The sequence below is a fragment of the Aythya ferina genome (genome assembly GCF_964211825.1).
Source record: "Aythya ferina genome assembly, chromosome: 26".
Taxonomy (NCBI): Eukaryota; Metazoa; Chordata; class Aves; order Anseriformes; family Anatidae; genus Aythya; species Aythya ferina.
This window is the reverse complement of record NC_140324.1, coordinates 620493-641130: the sequence shown is the minus strand read 5'-3', so window position 1 is coordinate 641130 and position 20638 is coordinate 620493. Positions and strand designations below refer to the sequence as shown.

The window sequence follows — 20638 nt, the reverse complement described above, 5'->3', positions numbered from 1 at the left end:
ACAGTTAGACTCGATCTTTGAAGGTCCGTTCCAACTGAACTATCTTATTCTAGGAAAACTTGCTTCCAGCTATCTCAAGATAGTAGCAGCATCATTTCTAACTAAAAGCTTGGCCAGATGATTGTACCCATTTTGTTAATTGCGAACGGGGAAAAAAAAATATCCATTAGGCAACTATCACTTTGCACAGAAATACTGTTTCCATAGTATTTTGGTTTATCTTACACATTAAAACATTAGCCTTGTTTATAATTTAATAATCTAAAACTTTTTTTTTTTTTTTTTTTTGTGAAATAACACTCAGGAGTGCGTTACATCAAGGGGAACTCATTCATTTCTGAACAAGCAGTTTTCTCTTCAGAAATATTGGTACAGAATTTAACTAATCAAGACTGAAGATCGTGGTTTTGGCGTGTGTGTAAGAACACAGTATGGTTTCATGCAAGATGACTATCTACCAAGTTATCATATTTTATTTTCTGTAGGTCATTTCTAGGTATGTTCTTTAGGTATTTTCGGTAAGTCTTCCATATAGCAGTAAGAGAGCAAAGAGTACAGAGTGACTGTACTACTTAGTACTCCAGTGATTCATAAAGACTTAACATTTTTTCATTTTTTTTTATCATATATTTCACATTCTCCATGCCATCATCTGGTTGTAAATACTTCACCAGTGCAGGACTAACAGGAGCATTTCTTTTTTTTCCAGGTAGGAAGCAGAATGGTTAAATGATGAAATGCTTCCTGAAAAATGTTGCAGTTGTCAGCCAGGAAGTCCGTGGCTCTTTTCCTGTAGGGTATCCCAGTTTCCTGTTTTGTGGGGACAGAACAAGGGGCAATGGCCACAACATGGATGACAGGAAGTTCCGCAGCAGCATGCGGAAGAACTTCACGGTGAGGGTGACAGAGCACTGGAACAGGCTGCACAGCGAGGTTGTGGAGTCTCCTTCTTTGGAGATATTCAAGGCCCGTCTGGATGCCTTCCTGGGCAACCTGCTCTCGGGAACCTGCTTTGGGAGGGTGTCATGGTTCCGCTCGAGTGGGCAGCCGAGCTCCACCACAGCCGCTCTCTCATTCCCCCTCCTCAAAGAGGAATGGGGAGAAAATATGTGAAAAGGGGCTCAAGGGTTGAGATAAGGACTAGAAAATCATGCAATAATTATTGTAACGGGCAAAACGGACTCGGCATAAGGAGATAGTAAGACTTATTGCCTATTACTAACAAGCGAGAGAAGTGAGAAAACAAAGGAAAAAGCAAACCAAAAGCACCTTCCCCCCCATCCACCCTCTTCCACCTACTCCCCCCGAGCGGTGCAGGGGAATGGGGAATGGGGGTTATGGTCAGTCTACAGCACTTCTTCTCTGCCGCTCCTTCTCGGTCACTCTCGTCCCCTGTGCTGTGGGGTCCCACCCACGGGATGCAGTCCTTGATGAACTGATCCGGCGTGGGCTTCCCACAGGCAGCAGCTCTTCCAGAACTGCTCCAGATATGGGTCTGTACCACGGGGTCCATCCCTCAGGAGAAAACTGCTCCAACCTGGCTCCCCTACGGGCAGCAGCTCCTGCCAGATCACCTGCTCCTGCGTGGTCTCCTCTCCACGGGCTACAGGTCCGGCCCGGAATCTGCTCCGGCAGGGGTCTTCCACAGGCGGCAGCCTCCGTTGGTGCAGGGCCACCTGCTCCGCCGTGGTCTCCTCCACAGGCTGCAGCATGGAACCCTGCTCCACCGTGGTACTCCATGGGCTGCAGGGGGACATCCTGCTTCACCATGGTCCTCACCACAGGCCGCAGGGGACTTCTGCTCCGGCGCCTGGAGCACCTCTCCCCCTCCCTCTACACTGACCTTGGCACCTGCAAGGCTGTTCTCTCACTCCCTTGACTCTCCCGGCTGCTGTCTGGCGCAGCGTTTTTTTTCCCTGTCTTAAATATGCTCTCACAGAGGCGCAAAACAACATCGCTTATTGGCTCAGATCTGGAAAACAATGGGGCCCTTCCCAAACATGGGGCAGCTTCTAGATCTTTCTCACAGAAACACCCCTATGGCTCCCTGCTACCAAAACCTTGCCACGTAAACCCACTACAGAGGGGGGTTGGGCCGATGATCTCTGAGGGCCCTTCCAACCCCTACAATTCTGTGATTCTGTGACATTCCCTTTCTGAGTCTGCCATAATTAAAATGCTGTTGTTTAATTACTCTCTCCTATCTTTCTGTTAGAAGTCATCATTAGGAAGAGCATCCTTGGTGCATGTGGCATGCAGACATTTTCCAGTCTTTTACTCTCTATGGCTAAGAACCTAGAGAGCTGGTCTCTTCTGGAAAACGATCAAATTGATGTTAGAACAGTTGCTTCTACTTCCTTTTGAGAGACGAAATACAAATTCAATCTGAGATTTCCCCATTTAAGAATAATACAAAAAAGACAACTGGAACTGCAAAAGTTTTATTGTCCAAACAGATTAACGCCAGAGACTCCTCACATTTCTACCTATAGAAGTTTTTTATATTTGGGATTTGGAGTTACTTTCCTCCAAAATTAGGAGAAGTAAATTCAGTGATAATTGCAGGTTTTGTTCCCTTAGTAAGGATACCTGATGATGAAGCTGTAGCAGATGGGAACCCCACTGGATAAAGTGAAAAAAGGTCTTTCAGATTGTTGCAGTTGCCTAATTATATCACGATTTATTGGGGCATTACTAGCTAAACAAATGGAAGTTCCCAGTCTAGTCTAATTATTGCTTTTTGTTTGTTTGTATTGTGGCACGTTTTTACTGAATATTAAGAAAGTTCACACAGAAGCAAATGGTGGCAACATACAGCAAATCTCTCCTGTTTAGAAGAGGGTAATTCAATTTAGACTACATAGGACAACCTTGAAGTTAAAAAGACCTTACAGGTTTTAACTGTACCAATTTAATTACTAAATAGTTTTTCTAAAAAAATATTTACATTGATAAATATAAATAAATAATGATAACATATTGGAATATGTCTTTTAGTTTGCTGGTAGCTCAGATAAATCTACAAATAAACAGCAGTTAAGCTTGATTTTTTTTTGTCTGTAGATATTCAAAAACTTTGTGTTAAAATGATTGTTTTTTTTAAATTAGTCCACAGTCCAAGGTGACTTAAAAACCTTAAGAGATAACACATTAAAAAGAAGGAACATATTTTAAATGTGTATAGGAACATACAGAAAAATGGAGTGTGACTTCCAGGAGAAGAAATGTTACAGAACAACTTTATATATTTTATATTTTAAAGTGGGCAGCAGTAGAACATCTTTTTGAAAAAATAAATAATGAGAACTTTGAAACTCTGATTTTCCTGTAAAAGGTTGTAAAAAACAACAAGAACAAAACAACAAACAAACAAAAAACACAAGCTGTTTGGTATACTGGAACTGAAACCCTACATTATCTTAATAGAAATAATACTGCTTAGTTATAATGATTACACCATTCGCTTCTTCCCAGTTTGTGGAAATACTTTATTCAACAAACACATGCACAGACAACATTTTAAGACACTACATATTGTATTTCTTTCATATAGAACAGTGATGGTACAGAAAGTTAAGGCAAAGACAGCTGTTCTTGCTGTAGGTACTCTCTGAAAACAACTGTCAGATACAAAATCTCTTTAAAAAGCTTTTAAAAAATAAATTCACACTAAATACAACATTTAAAACGTGTATATTTTAAGGTAAGTAACAAAGTGTCAAATGTATGAATATTGGAAGCAAATGCTTATTTTACATTTCAGTTACCCAAAAGAAAATTTTATGGTCTCCTCCAACTGCACATAAGGGAAGAGTTCTGTGCCATGTCAGTCCAGATCCTACAGCTGCAGTACCAGTAAGAATGGGCTTAAAAAAAGAACAAGACTAATATCAATACAACTTACCCTGAGCGATTATTATACCACACAGACCAAGTTACATGAGCAAATCCCCACATATCTAATACTCCTTAATAAACACAGTGAAAACACAATAGAAATCACACTGAAAAATCTGATTATCTGCTACCCAGTTCCAGTAGCTACTTACTACACTTAAGGACGATGAATCAAAAACTTCTGTGATAACAAACTATTTACCTGTTTTCATTGTTTTTATTAACATTGTTATTTTTAGTGCATGCTTTCAAACCTAGAAATTGTTGTAATGAAATTACTTCCTGTTATTATGTGTACTCACAACTACTATGTTTGCAAATAATATTTTTTTTGTAAACTTTGCAAATGTACACTAACATCAGCAAAACCAAAATACTTCCTGTGCTTTACTTGCACTGTCTCTGAACATATGATCATTACTAATTCAAACCTCAAAAATACACAACCAGATGATTTTTGCATCCTTAGAATTACAAATAAAAAAGAACTTATTAAATAAATAGCTATTTTTTTTTCTCTTTGTATGAATGAGACAAAGTAAAATACAATATACAGATCAAACTGCATTTTAAATAACAGGTTGAATAGTGTGTGGGAGTTTTATTTTTTTAGAATGGACGAGACAAAAAAAAAAAAAAAAACAATTAAAAAAAATGACCAAGCAGCATTTCTGGATGGTTTGAGCTAGTTTTTAGCTACAGCTTTTAACTATTTATGAGTTTGATTTGAAAAGGACAGATGCAATTCCATCCAAAAGCTGAATTCAAAATTTACCTGGGGATGTCCTAAATGATGAACAAGCAGTTGAGTAGTTGTCTTTCCTGGATATCCAGTGGTTGCAAACAGGTTTTCATTCACTCGAGACCACCTATGAATTAAATGAACATACCTTTCCAATATTCCTAACAAAAGTGCACACAGCTGGAGTTCTCTCCCTTGTGAGTAACTGTGTGAAGCCATCAGATAGTCCACTGATACCAAAGAAATAAATTCAGAGAAAGGGCTTGTAAATGATTCACCGCCCACAGCCCTGTATGCATGTTGTGTTACACAAAAAATTAATGGTTATTCATAAATTTCACTAAGATTATGGAGCAGGTCCCACGAAAAGTGAGTGAAGAGACACAGTTGTCTCTAAACTCCCAAGTAAGTGCTTGCATATACACAGACTATATCAAAAACAAAACTGAGTTAACAAAATATAGATAGCACTTATACCTGAATAATCTGGCTCGATCAACATGGACAGGTCTCTTATCCTGCGGATAACTAAAACAGACATTCCATATAAAAAACTGTTCTGCAAACAACTACGCATTAAGTATCCAAACCATACTTTTAAGCAATGAAGGGGAAACATTGTCTACTCTTTGTGAAGAAGCTGAGGGAAAAACAGCTTTCCTGCAGCTTACATTTCAATTTGGAAGAAGAAAACTGAAGTAGGTAGTGACTCTACTGAGGTATTTATGATTGTAATAAATGCATAAACCTTACAATGAGAGGTAAACAGTAGAGATGCTGTCTGAAGTGGACCAAAAGAAACAGCATATTATTTTTTACACATAAATACTGATAGAAATAAGCATGAAAAAGAACGATCTGTACTGATTCCATAGCTGCTGAAGAATGTTCATTTATTTACTGAAAAGGAGGTGTAATACACTGAGCATTTAACTGCTATCTTACCAAAGTAGCCCCATTACTTCATGGGCTGCTTAAGGAGATTCAGAAGAAATACATGTCCTGTGCATAAAAATACCTGGAGCGAGTGATATCCCATACGAGCCAATCATTTCCCGCAACTGCTCCAATTTTAAGAGTATTCTTTAAACACCAGTCTGCTGACATCAGTGGCATTTGTTCACATTATACGGAGAGGATGGCCTGCTGTGTAATTAGATCATAGAATCGTATTGTCCCATTTTGCTCTGCTACCATCAGCTGTAAGAGAAATTAATAAAACTTAGCCTGTAATTAAGCAGATTTTATCTAAGCTTTTGCTGTTAATAGAATATATTTGTTTTTTGTTAAGCAACGTAGACAGAGTTTCCTTATTAAATGATTACAAAATGCATTCTGAATGAGGAGGATGCCTTTCAGAGAGTCATGAACAACAGTTAAGGAAGGCAAAGCAGCATTAAAAATACTCTGTCCCCTCCTCTCCCATCGACACCTACTCCCGTCCCCCAACATCCAAAGCTGCTTGGGAAAACATGGCTGTCACAGAAACACACTCTGCTGCAAACTAGAAGACATGGTGCACCAAGGATTTTGAACTTCAATAAACTTTTCAGTAACCACCAGTCTGTAAGATTTTATTAGTTTTTGAAGGGGATTTTATTTACTAAAAAAAAAAAAAATCTCCTTTGCCTGCTCTTTGATAAGGGTCAGACTAAAAACATGCTAATATGTAAGATTGGTGTAATATTTCAATATTTTTGCACAGAAAAAATAGGGCTAATTAGGTCTTATAAGGACCCTAATTAGCTTAAGGGTAATCTAGTAAATTTGTTGTGTGAACTAAACTGCCCCGTACCAAATATAGTGGCAAACATTCAAGTTTGATGACAATAGTCTTCTTAGTAAGGCCTAAGATACTGCTGGAAACTATAGGAAGAACACCAAGCCTTCCTCTCTATAGCTAAATAAATATTTTGATACCTGATTTGACTGCTTTTTTTCTGTTGTTCAGTGTGTTTTTGTGGTAACCTGAACAGCTATTTGCAGCTACTTAAGGCAGTTATTGATTCACACAACAGGAATAATAAATCCAAGACTGCAAGGACTAGAGTAATTCAGCTAATGAAGCTGAATATTTTTCTCTTGGTAACTTCAAACAGATACTTGGCTTGCTTTACAGGAGTGTTATCAGTGAATCTTGCTATCATGACTGATACAATTTGTCCTCTGGTAACTGTAAGTTATTATGCAGTCAACAGTGAATGATGTATGTAATCACTAAGGAGTATTTCTCATGGGAAGAGCAAGGGATTGACAGTAAAAAGAGAAGAATCTGATTGAGAATTTATTTACAGTCATTTCACATTAGCAGATCTTTCCAGTATCTAGTTCCAATATCCACAGGCTCCCCAAACTTAAATCTTACTATAGCATCAAAGATTCATAGTTAGAGAAGTACATCCTCCTGTTATTTTAAGGGTGGTAGTGATGAAGAGCTGTAAAGCACAACCTTAAAAGCCTCATCAGGATGCCAGCACATGCTCATTCCAGGAGAACGTAAAACAAAATGGGCCTTCTCATTTCCTTCCAAATCCCAGACTCTAGAAGAGGAAAAAGAAAAAAAAGAAAAAAAGGTCAAGTAATTAGCTGTGTATTGCCATTTGACTGAAATAAGTTAAGATTTGGTGCCTCAATATATCCAACAAAGGAAGCGATCAAATGAAACACTGTTCATGCTTTATCACTTCAAGAAGAAAACAGACTAATGGAACACCTAGAATTAAATTTGCAGATGCTTAATAATTGTGTATAGAAGTCAGTAAAAGCAAGCCAGTTCTGAAGAGAGTAATTAAAAAATGAACTAGGCACACCCTCGGTTTGAAAGGGTAACATCCAAACAATTTGACAAGCTTAGTTGTCTAGACATGAAATCTAGATGATACGTTTTCTCTTTATTCATAAGTCAACACTGCAGTATTGGGTCAACATAGATTGACAGGGAAGTGTATGCTGAAACACCAAAACTAGGCTATATTATGAGTGAGTTTTCTCTGGATGCACTCCATATGAGTGTTACTAAGCCATGAAGCTACCCAGCTTATAAAATGCAGCAAAAACAATACAGACACTAATTTACCTCATAGCTACTGCTCAGTTGCCTCATTTCCTACAAAATCAGGAGCTCAGTTGTAGGACAAGGACATCACAGTTGTGAACATAAATTTTAACCACAAGTTAGAGTGCTATTTATATGCATTTTAACACACAAATATATATACATACATCTTTCCTTACTGACATACAAAACCTTAGAATCAGCCAAATTTTCAAGTGTAGTGTTCTGCTCAGTCTTTAGATGTGTGGCTATGTACTATCATTGTTTTTTTTTTTCTAGGGGATTTTTGCTGACTTCCTCCAGACTTTTTTAGTTTGCTCTCAGGGTGCTGAGAGCTTTACATTTAAGAGATTTCAAAAAATTCTTAAATAATACACCATAAGTCTAGACAAAATATATGGGAACAAAGTAAATATATTTAATGAACAATGTTATTTTCTTATGCCAAACCACAACAGATCAAATATTTGTTTTCCCTGCAGAAAACACAGTCTCCAATCTTGAAGGATCAGCGTCCTTATTAAAATAAAGTCTAAACAAAAACCTGACAAATGTTTAAAAAATGAAATATCTACTTGATTAGGTAATTTAGAAACATACAATACTTTATTCTATTGCCAGAAATTTTGCCTTGTAGATTTGTTCAAGTCAAATCAACACTTTCCATTTGTATTTACTGTGCAGGGAGAAAATTATGATATAACAGAAGACGGTGAATCATTTTGGCCGAAGAAGCATGCCATCACGCTTCCTTCCCTGAACTGAGTGGGATTATTGGGTGTTGAGAAAGAAATTTATGCTTTCTACCTCCCTAATTATGTTATTTATAAAATGCCAAACTAGTAGCACTTATTTTGTCAGAATGTTGGGATTGCTAGTAACAAACACTATAGAAATAAATAAATAAATAAATAAATAAGGATAAATGCTCCCTCACATATTTCATTCTTTCTCTATTGATAACAAACATGGTATCATTTAGTTTTGGAAAGAAACTGACAATACATATCAAAATAGATCCTTGACTGAATGCATCAAGAACATGTTGTTATGGAAATGTATTTGTGATTATGGAAATTAAATCTTTGTAATATTTCTTTTTGACTAGCACAAGTTACAAATGTGCAAAGACACAAGTTTTAGCCAAACTGAGTTTCAGTTACTCAGTAATCATAACCAAATCAGCTACAGACGCTAAAAAAGCCTCCTGTTTTCTCCACATTCCTATCACATAAATCAATCTATAAAGACCTAGCATCTTGGTTCCCATTTAAACCCCATGAAACTTCACAAATATTACCATGTTTTTATACTCAAACTAGTGTCTACTTTTATCCAAACATTCTTATTTTTTTGTAACTCTGCATTGTATCACCCTCTATTGATCCTCCTCTCTCCATCAACTATTGTTGAACAGACTTACTGGGCTTGTGGTATTATTTTTTTTTTCCAATAGTTATAAAAAGATTCCAAAATAAATTTAAAGGATATAAATTTAAATAACCCCAGTTGAAATGAAGGCCAAAGTTGGAATAATGGAAAGCCTCGAAATTACATATAATCTGCTCAGTAAATTAATTCATTTTTACATAACTAAAAATTGAGAAATCATATACTGCAATGATCACACTATTTAAACTAATACAAAGTTAGAGATAGCTACAAATGTCATTCAAGAGAACTCTTGAAATATTAGTATATTCCTCTTATCACTCACATTCTGTGATTAAACAAACAAATGATAACTGCAGTTATCTCAAAGCATGGAGCTATTCAAACTATGTTGGAACAACTATATTTGTTGCAAAGCACGGCCGAAAGCACAACAGACACCAGTTGAGTCAGATCATGCTGCTCCATTTTATTGCCCGAATAGCCTAACTTTTATAGTGAACTTGACAGGGGCGGACAGTGTTTCACACAAGATTATTGGTCAAAAGCACTCAGACAAACAACTACAAGAAAACAACCCCACCTGCAAGAAAACAACCCCCCTTGTGATTAGCGGTCACGTAGACCTTGTCCTTGAGGCCAGCTGCTGGTAACAATATATTTCTGAGTTCCTTAATTGGGTGATGTGGGAGATATTGCCGTGGGAGCTTCTCACAGTTACTCTGGTAGCTTGGTTTGCTCAGCTACAGCAGGCCATGAGATTTTCTAAGGCCTGCTTCTGGTTCACAGAATCACAGAATAACAGAATTTCTAGGTTGGAAGAGACCTCAAGATCATCGAGTCCAACCTCTGACCTAACGCTAGCAGTCCCCACTAAACCATATCCCTAAGCTCTACATCTAAACGTCTTTTGAAGACTTCCAGGGATGGTGACTCCACCACTTCCCTGGGCAGCCTGTTCCAATGCCTAACAACCCTTTCAGTAAAGAAGTTCTTCCTAACATCTAACCTAAAACTCCCCTGGCTCAACTTAAGCCCATTCCCCCTCGTCCTGTCACCAGGCACGTGGGAGAACAGACCAACCCCCACCTCCCTACAGCCTCCCTTGAGGTACCTATAGAGAGCGATAAGGTCGCCCCTGAGCCTCCTTTTCTCCAGGCTGAACAAGCCCAGCTCCCTCAGCCGCTCCTCGTAGGACTTGTTCTCCAGGCCCCTCACCAGCTTCGTCGCCCTTCTCTGCACCCGCTCAAGCACCTCGATGTCCTTCTTGTAGCGAGGGGCCCAAAACTGAACACAGTACTCAAGGTGCGGCCTCACCAGAGCCGAGTACAGGGGGACGATCACCTCCCTAGCCCTGCTGGTCACACTGTTTCTTATGCAAGCCAGGATGCCGTTGGCCTTCTTGGCCACCTGAGCACACTGCTGGCTCATAATCAGGTGACTATCCACCATCACTCCCAGGTCCTTCTCTGCCTGGCAGCTCTCCAACCGTTCCTCTCCCAGCCTGTAGCTCTGCTTGGGGTTATTGCGCCCCAGGTGCAGGACCCGGCACTTGGCCTTGTTGAACTCCATGCAGTTGACCTCAGCCCATCGGTGCAGCCTATCCAGATCCTCCTTCAGAGCTTTCCTACCCTCAAGCAGATCGACACACGCACCTAACTTGGTGTCATCTGCAAACTTACTGAGGGTGCACTCGATGCCCTCGTCCAGATCATCGATGAAGATATTAAAGAGGACCAGCCCCAGCACCGAGCCCTGGGGGACGCCACTAGTGACTGGCCTCCAACTGGACTTGGCTCCATTCACCACGACTCTTTGGGCCCGGCTATCCAGCCAGTTTCTAACCCAACGAAGCGTGTGCCAGTCCAAGCCAAGAGCAGCCAGTTTCTTGAGGAGAATGCTGTGTGAGACGGTGTCAAAAGCCTTGCTGAAGTCAAGGTAGACCACATCCACAGCCTTTCCCTCGTCCACCCAGCACGTCACTTTGTCACAGAAGGAGATCAGGTTCGTCAAGCAGGATCTGCCTTTCATAAACCCATGCTGACTGGGCCTGATCGCCTGCTTGCCCTGCAAGTGCTGCGTGATGACTCTCAGGAGGATCTGCTCCATGAGCTTCCCTGACACTGAGGTCAAACTGACAGGCCTGTAGTTTCCCGGGTCTGCCCTCCGGCCCTTCTTGTAGATGAGCGTCCCATTTGCTAGCCGCCAGTCAACTGGGACCTCCCCCAATAGCCAGGACTGCTGATAGATGATGGACAGTGGCTTGGCCAGCTCCTCTGCCAGTTCTCTCGGTACCCTTGGGTGGATCCCATCCGGCCCCATCGACTTGTGCACATCCAAGTGCCATAGCAGGTCACCAAACAGTTCTTCATGGATAGTGAGGGCCACATCCTGCTCCCCATCCCCTTCCACCAGCTCAGGGTACTGAGTATCCAGAGAACAACCGGTATTGCCGCTAAAGACTGAGGCAAAGAAGGCATTGAGCACCTCCGCCTTTTCCTCATCTCTTGTAACTAAGTTTCCCCCTGCATCCAGTAAAGGATGGAGATTCTCATTAGTCCTCCTTTTTGTGTTGATGTATTTATAGAAATGTTTTTTGTTATCTTTAACGGCAGTAGCCAGATTGAGCTCCAGATGAGCTTTGGCCTTCCTAATTTTGTCCCTGCACAGCCTCGCTACATCCTTATAGTCCTCCCTAGTGGCCTGCCCACTTTTCCAAAGATTATAAACCCTCTTTTTTCTCCTAAGATCAAGCCACAATTCTCTGTTCAGCCAGACTGGTCTTCTTCCCCGCCAGCTCGTCTTTGGGCACGTGGGGACAGACCGTTCCTGCGCCATTAAGACTTCCCTCTTGAAGAGCGCCCAGCCTTCCTGGACCCCTCTGCCCTTCAGAACCGCCTCCCAAGGGACTCCACCAACTAGTGTCCTGAGCAGCTCAAAGTCAGCCCTCCGAAAGTCCAATACAGCGGTTTTACTGGTCCCCTTCCTGGCCTCGCCAAGAATAGTGAACTCCACCATTTCGTGGTCACTCTGCCCAAGACAGCTCCCGACAGCTTGCCTTGCTTAAGGCAAGCTCAAATCGAACAATTGTTCCACGGGCACATGTCCATGTCCTGTATGCCAATTCCCAACAATTCCCCCGTATTCTTTTTGTACAAGCAGTACTTGGTTTTACATCAGATGTCAAATACATAACATAACACAACTATACAACTTAACCCTAATAACACTACAATTACTGTAAGCACTTAATGGTAACACAATTTAATAGTAAGTAACACAACTTAATAGTAACACACTTAAACCTAATCACGATGGTGATCGAAGGCTGTTCTTGACAGTCCTTGAGGTGTCACAGCCCACGTCATTGTCAGAATAATTATCAGGAACCTCTTCCTGGTCGTCTTCGGCGTGTGCAGATTCTAAAGCTGCTTCAGTCCGCTTTGCAGTGATCCACTGGGTACCTGTTTCCGGCACCACTTCAAAATCTCTATAACATTTTTGCAAGTAACCCTTTAACCACATTTATCACAATACTACATGCAATGATGATTGACACCACAGCGAACAGAATCCTTAATCCCTCTTTGATTAATCCCAGTAACCATCTATGCATTGTTTCAAACAGATCAGTGAACCATTGATTGAAAGGATTTCTCATGTGCTCTTTCAGGAAAGTAATGAAGTTGTGAATTGACTCATTATGATCAAAAAGGTTTAAACAGTACATTCCCTTAAATTTCTCCAAGTGGCTACTTCAAACAATGACTCCGTACTTGTGAAACATGATTTTGCTCGACCGATCGCAACTAATCCTGCTAGTTGCTTACAATTGACTCCCCGTTTTTTCTAAAAAGCGCTGTAATAAATCCATTTTTCTATGATTTTTGCCGGCACCAATTTCCTATGCTTTTAGCTTGCACTATGGCAATATCCTGGGATCCTGCACTATGGCAATAACCTGCACTATGGCTATATCCCGAGATCCTGCACTATGGCAATAACCTGCACTATGGCAACCTGCACTATGGCTATATCCCGGGATTCTGTAGCAGGATTCATCTGATAGCCACGGCTACATTCACATTTGTAGCCACCCTTCAGGTTGATACAGATTTGACTACAGATACCAGGGTTTTGGCATTCATCGATATCTCCACAGTTTCTCTTGTCTACAAACTCAAACCCAGCTGGACAGTCACATTCATTTATGATGCATTCCTTCAGGGGCTCATCACCCCAGTCCTTGCAGTCTCTCTGCTGGTTACACACTTTATTGATATCTATGCATTCTCCACTTCTGCCCTTGAATTTGCCAGGTCCAGAGCACTGAATAACATTGTTATAGTTTGCTTCATCAGTGCCATCCAGACAGTCTCTCACACCACTGCACTGCCTACTCCCATGGACACAGTTCCCATCTTCATATCTGAACTGGTCTGGCCTGCAGGTCTGAGAAGGGCAGTTAATTTCATCACTTCCATCCTTGCAATCAGGATCTCTGTCACAGTCTTCTTCACCTGAGCCGCACTGCACCTCACTCACATAACACTTCACCAGAGGTGCAGGCTGGCGGCCACACTGCTCCAAAGATTCATCCAAGTGGTTGGAGCAGTCACCTTGACCATTGCAGACAAAGCTTTTGGAAATACATTGCCCACTAGTGCATGTGAATTCTGCTGCACTACAAGTCACAATGCCACAATTCTCTTCATCTTCTCCACTGTCACAGTCCTTTTCACCATCACATTTCCAGGACACTGGGATACGCTGGACTGACTGAGGACCACAGCTGATTTCATTTACCTGACACAGCTCAGCACTCTCATCAGACCCATTTTCACAGTCTGGATCCCCATCACCCTGCCATCTGTTTGGCACACACTGACCACTGTTGCACAAAAAGTCAGATTCAGCACATGTCTTCTTCACACAAGCACTCTCATCACTGCCATCTGAGCAGTCTTCACATTTTGCTCTAGCACCGTTGGCAGCAGTGCACAGGCAGGTGAGGGCGAGCAGCAGGCAGAGCGCCCCGCAGCGCCCGCCGCCGCCCCGCACCTGTGTCACTTATACTACTCCTACTACCCGTGCTGTTAGTGTCAGTGGCATCCTCCTGGTACCGTTTCTGTCTTTGTCGGCCCTTACTCTCCCCCTTTTCTTTTTGCCACTGACCATTCACCACAAATGCATGAGACACGATTACTAGTTAGGAAAGAGAGTGTAACGTCTGCTATATGGCTGCAGACAGTGCCAGCTGCAACCTTAGAAGCTGTTTGTGAAAGAGCCTGCCGGTGGTCATTTGGCAGTGTAATCTGCGTCTCTGCACTCCTGCCCCGCAATAGAGCTAATTCGTCATTAGTAATCCGTAGAATGTGGCAACCCCATGGAATGTTATCCAGAAACATAGTTATAACACCGATCTGGGGACGAATAGTCTTTTTTGCATTGCAAGATAAACCTCTTATAAAAAGAATGCTAGAGTGAAGCAGCACAGCTCAGCACAGCTGCCGCTGCCTCCATGGTTACATCAGACAGACTGCAGGGTCCTGATTCCTGTACCTCCGGCATGCGACTCGACGCGCTCGGTCTGCCGTTTCCTGAGCGGTTGCATACCACGATATTGTGATTCCTTGACTTACAGTTTTCACACCACACCTGTCGTCCTTTACAGTCACAGCGATGGTGTCCCTTCTTTCCACACCGGAAGCATTGATTTTCTCGCCGAGATGGAGCTCGAGGTTGCCTTTGTACTACTTCTACTAATATGGCTTGGGGCCCTGCTGGAACCCTGCTCATTCTTTCTAACATTTGTTCAATAGTGGCATTCCCTGGCAGTGTCAATATAATAACCTTTGTTTCCCCGCGTACCCCCGCGGTTTCCCTTCCCCTTGTCTCACTGCGGGTCCTTTGTCTGGGTTGGTGCTCGGAGTTTCTCAATGTCCTGGTGCTGCTCCGATGTCTCGGCACTGCTGCTCTGGTGTCCCGGCGCTGTTCCGATGTCCCGGCACCGCTGCTGTGATGTGCCGGCGCAGCTCTGATGTCTCGGCGCCGCTGGTCTCCCTGCGCTCCGATGTGCTGGCACCGCTGGTGTCCCGCTGCGCTGCGATGTCCCGGCGCCGCTGCAATGTCTGTCTGGTGTCCCGCTGCACTGCGATGTCCCGGCACCGCTGGTGTCAGCCTGTTCGGGTCGCAGCCTGTTCGGGCGCCATTTGTTGCGAAGCACGGCCAAAAGCACGACAGACACCAGTTGAGTCAGATCATGCTGCTCCATTTTATTGCCCGAATAGCCTAACTTTTATAGTGAACTTGACAGGGGCGGACAGTGTTTCACACAAGATTATTGGTCAAAAGCACTCAGACAAACAACTATAAGAAAACAACCCCCCTTGTGATTAGCGGTCACGTAGACCTTGTCCTTGAGGCCAGCTGCTGGTAACAATATATTTCTGAGTTCCTTAATTGGGGGATGTGGGAGACATTGCCGTGGGAGCTTCTCACAGTTACACTGGTAGCTTGGTTTGCTCAGCTACAGTAGGCCATGAAATTTTCTAAGGCCTGCTTCTGGTTGCTTAAGGCAAGCTCAAATTGAACAATTGTTCCACGGGCACATGTCCACGTCCTGTATGCCAATTCCCAACATATATTTTATGTAGTATAAATGAATGTGGATGATGACATGCAGCATATGTGCAGCAATTTTACCACAAAATGGACTTTTATTAAAATTGCCGAAGTATTCATTGGAACATCTGAAAACCTGTTTTGTGGCAACAGAGATTACCCTTATTGTACATTCTAACTTTCTGAATAATGAATAATTCTAGCTAGAGAGCAAAACCAAATTATAAATGAATAAAAGTCATCAAAAAGAATAGTATAAGAACAAAACCATATTGTAACTTTAAGGCATTTCTCAAATCTTCAGACAATGGAAGTAAAAAAAAAAATAAAAATATCTTTTAACATAAGGTTTCCAGCAATCTTTGTGAGTGTGGTTGGGGCACAGAACATCTAGTATCTTTCTGTGACATCTAATACCTCACCACAAAGCAGGATTGGCTATCCTTGAACTGTCTGACCTACTCTTATAAATGACCAACAAGTTTTTTTTGTGTTTTCGTTTGTTTGTTTTTTTCCTTTTCTTTTTAAAATTTGACTTAAATATCCTTAAAGTTTCTTTGTATCTCCAGCAGACATACTTGTATAGCAATTGTATAACCAAAAGTATAACCAAAATTGATGGTTAATATTTTGGTTTTGACTGTGAGGTATAAGAAGTATCATGTAAGACTTTGGGGGGACACACAGGGATGCATACAAAAAACATGCAAAGCCACAAGCTAGACTCCTAAAAATAATTCAAGACTCCCAATTATTTTCATCAATTATAATGCACAGCTAGCTTGATAAACACTATCAGCATAGCTCAAAAAGGATAACTATTTTGCTATCATATTTCTTGTATAAAGAAATACTGCGGAATTCTATCACAACAAACTGATAAACACAGAACAACATAGAATAAAATACTTTATTAAAAAAATCTATAGTTGACAGCACAAAATGTGAAGATACAAATGAAATATAAATTTAATACAGGAATAAGTGAGAAAGGCAACTTTACAATATGGCCAGAGACTGAATTGGTCTAACAAAGTAAGACACAAATGCAACAAGCACTGAAAACATTAAAAAAAAAAAAAAAAGAAAGAAAGAAAAAACACCAAACAACCAATAAAACCAACAAAAAATAACAAATAATTTATCACCGACTTTTCTTGTCTACTGTCTAGTGAAATACCTATGCAAAATAACTAAGACATAAGAGTACCATGTAAACAAACACGCTATAGTTAGAAAAATGAAACAAAACCAAACAACTAAACTACAAACAATATAATAAATTTTGTGACTTTAGTTATATTTATTTTCCAGTGATATCAAACCTTTCCCCAGGAATCTCTGTATAGAGACTAAAACTAACCTCCTGATGGACTGATATTTGTGGTATGTGCAACAAAAACTGGACTTGACAGTGACTAACAAGCCTGGACACCTGAACAAGCTTGCAAAGTGGGCCCATGTGAACCTAAGTCCAAGTGCAAGGTGCTGCACCTGGGTCGGGGTAATCCCAGACGTAAGTACAGACTGGGAGAAGAACTCACTGAGAGCAGCCCTGCAGAGAAGGACCTGGGAGCGGATGAAAAGCTCAACATGAGCCAGCAGCACGTGCTTTCAGCCCAGAAGGCCAACCGTATCCTGGGCTGTATCAAAGCAGGCCGAGGGAGGTGATTGTCCCCCTCTACTCTGCCCTTGAGAGATGCTTGAGCACTGTGTCCAAGTTTGGAGCCCCTAGCACAAGAAGGATGTGGGTCTGTGTGAATGGGTCCATAGGAAGGCCATGAAGTTGATCAGAGGGCTGGAGCGCCTCTCCTATGAAGAAAGGCTGAAAGAGCTCTGGGGTGACCTCACTGCAATTTTTCAATACTTAAAGGGGGCTTATAAAAAAGATGGAGAGCAATTTTTCGCTCAGTCAGACAATTCTTCAGTCAGGGGGTGTTGAGGCACTGGAAAAGGCTGCCCAGAGAAGCTGTGGATGCCCCATCCCTGCAGCTGTTCAAGGCCAGGTTGAATGAGGCCCTTGGCAACCTGATATGGTGGGTGGCTTCCTCGCCCATGGAAGAAATGTTGGAGTTAGCTGGTGTTCTCTTCCAATCCGAGCTGTTCTATGATTCTTTATTTATATTTTACTTTAACTGTGCTCCACATTAACACGTATGACTCATCGATAAAACTGATTCACATTTTTCCTTACTGCAATTAATAATTTAACAGTAGTTATTTTAGCTATTTCCTCTACCAGCATTTTTAACCATTTTCTTTACAATTTTGCTATCAAATTTAAAAAATATATTTTTTCTGTTCTTAATGAAAGAGTAAAACAATTATGAAATGCTTAAAAAAGTGAAATACATTATCCTGCAAGTTCTTCATTGGTTTATGCGGGTGTGAGACCCTCCAATTTCAGCGCGGGGAAGCAAGTGATTGACTCAATATGAGTGGTAATACAAGCTTCAACTTTATTGCGCAGATATCTGTATATTTATACACACAGCTATAATTATGCCTACTGGTCACTATCCTATTGGCTAAGCCTAAAAGCGTTGCAAAAAATACTGTTTCTCCTACTTGCGGTTATAGCGCATAAGCTACTCCCTTATCTTCCTAGGCCTCAGATCCAGCTGTTTCTCTCTCTCTGAAGGACAGACTGCTCCTTGCATATTTTCACAAGAATACTTCTCATCCATCCTACTCTATGGCTATAAACTCTGCATTTTCTTTGCCTTGCTTGTACAATTCCTCTAGGGACATGTGCCCTTGCTCTTTGAGCCATTCTTCAACAAGTTTATATTATACTTTAAAATATAGAATAAGCAAAATTTGAAATTTGCAATAGCTTGCCAAAGACATAAGTAAACCATAGGTTTGTGAACTGCTTCATCCATCTTGGAATCCAGCCATCCTTGGGAAGGTAATGCACAATATAGAGAACACAGGGTTTGAATTTTTCAATCAACTTTTTTGCAACTTCTAATCTTTTATTTATTTTGTAATTTTTACAGCTGTGGGAATTTTGATCTTGTATATACATACAGTTGTGAATAACTGTAACATGATGGGGTTTATGAATATTGCAAAGGTGCATTCTTTCAAAAAAGAGATACTTTCTAAGGTTATATAAGTTTTGAGATTGTCAGTGCAGAGAATCATGATAATTTTAAAGTGTACATCATATTTATAAACCAACACTTCTTGTCAATGAATGCCCTTCAATTTACGACTACATGGCACAGAAGACAACTGCAATTATTTTGATGCTCAAGTATTTTTAAACAGTCTTAAATAATCAGTTCTACTTTGCAGCTGGTTTTGTTAGACCAACAAGACCAAGAAAGCTACATGTAAAAGCAACAAGAACTCCTGAACTAACAATTTAAAGGTAAGAATGCTGAAGGCATCACCACAGCCTCTTCTCAACTGGTATCTGACTTAACACTGTCTTCCAACAACAAAAGACCAAAGCCAGCCATGAAATGTAACTGTTGCAGCAGCTTGTGGCAAGATTGTTCAATGCATGAAAATTGGAAACTTGTGTTTCTTATGTATTTCTGCTAAACTTACCCGAGTAAAGAGGAGGGAAGATCTGAACTTGTCTCTCTGTATGATATACATACTGAGGCACAGTGTTAATTATATCAAGACGCAGAGGTGGAACTCTAACAGAACAACACTGACACACTTGAAACTCCTTGTTCTTGTGCTAATTGTTCTACTACTTCATTCCAAAGGTATTAACAGATTATGTATCCTGAGAAAAATTCCTGAGTAGAAACTGAGTACAGACAGAAAAATTATTCCTCTTCTTACATTACTGCCAAAGCAAATTATGCAGTAAGTAAGGAATGATTTTGGTAAGTCTGAGGGAATGCATTTTCCATTAGTTTTGAAAGTTTAACCTTTAAGTTCAGTAAAAAAAAAAAAAAAGTCTTCATGCTCCACATGCATAAATGGAAAAAATAAGAACTCAAGTAGCCAAAAAAAATCCTACTTACTTCACATGGCTTTGAACCATTGATTTTATGGTTTACTGCATAACCGTCTTTCAGTTATTAACTCCTGATAGCATACACTAATTAAATCATTTGTATTTCCTTTTCCTTTAGTATCAGACTATTGTTTTTAAAGCAGTCCTCTTATCTCAGAAACACTGAGCATTTCATAAAATAAACAAAACATGCTACATATTCAAATACCTCTTTGCTGAATAAACCCAACATTAGTTTAGATCTAATAAAAAAAAAAAAAACAAGAATAGAGAATAAATTGGAACAAGCTAGGAGTAAGTCATACACATTTTTACTACTCATTCCTAATGATTTTGTTGGAAATAGAGACAGGGCAGCTGTGGAAAATCTGCCTGCTGGTCAAAGTACTATTTTTGAGTTCCCTACGGGTTTTGAAAAATCACAGGCCTTTTAGATTTTCAATTCACATGATACAGAGTAGCTCTACTAATGCTACTAGACTGATTTACACCAGTTGATGTTCTGCCCTTTACAAAATCTCATACACAGAATAATCATCCTAACAGCTATTTCTTTCTCTCTTACCAGGTAGCAGATTTCTTCAAACACAAGATCTTTTCCTTTGTTCTTATAGCACTTTTTTTCTTCCCCTGAACATTAAATGGTCATTTATATAGCAATCAATATGGTCATAACTTCAAAGAGCAAATATATAATTCATATAATCAGAGAAAAACTAAAACAGTTCCTTAACTGAGACAAATTTTAAACTATCACAGCTATACCAAGAAAAGTCAATTATGATGATTTCTCATAAGCTTCTTCCCCTATTGTAATGGCTTGCTAAGCCTGCACAGCTGCCGTGCTGCCTTCTCCAGCTGTGAGCTGCACTGTAAGGATGAAGACCAACAGCTTTATAGATTCACAAGCACTATTAGAAGTGTAAGATGGGGGACATTTTGC

General features: G+C 40.6%; 1 protein-coding gene across 1 annotated transcript in view; it reads right to left on the bottom strand.

The window, feature by feature from the left end:
- Window positions 1-3464: 3464 nt before the first annotated feature.
- Window positions 3465-20638, bottom strand: part of LOC311423904 (nucleoporin Nup37-like) — a 31133-nt gene continuing 13959 nt past the window's right edge. The window contains 6 exon segments of the mRNA XM_084498476.1: window positions 3465-3866; window positions 4673-4766; window positions 5117-5167; window positions 5658-5764; window positions 5768-5839; window positions 7089-7179. Coding sequence (XP_084354602.1) covers window positions 3753-3866; window positions 4673-4766; window positions 5117-5167; window positions 5658-5764; window positions 5768-5839; window positions 7089-7179 — 529 coding nt within the window. The 3' untranslated portion in view covers window positions 3465-3752.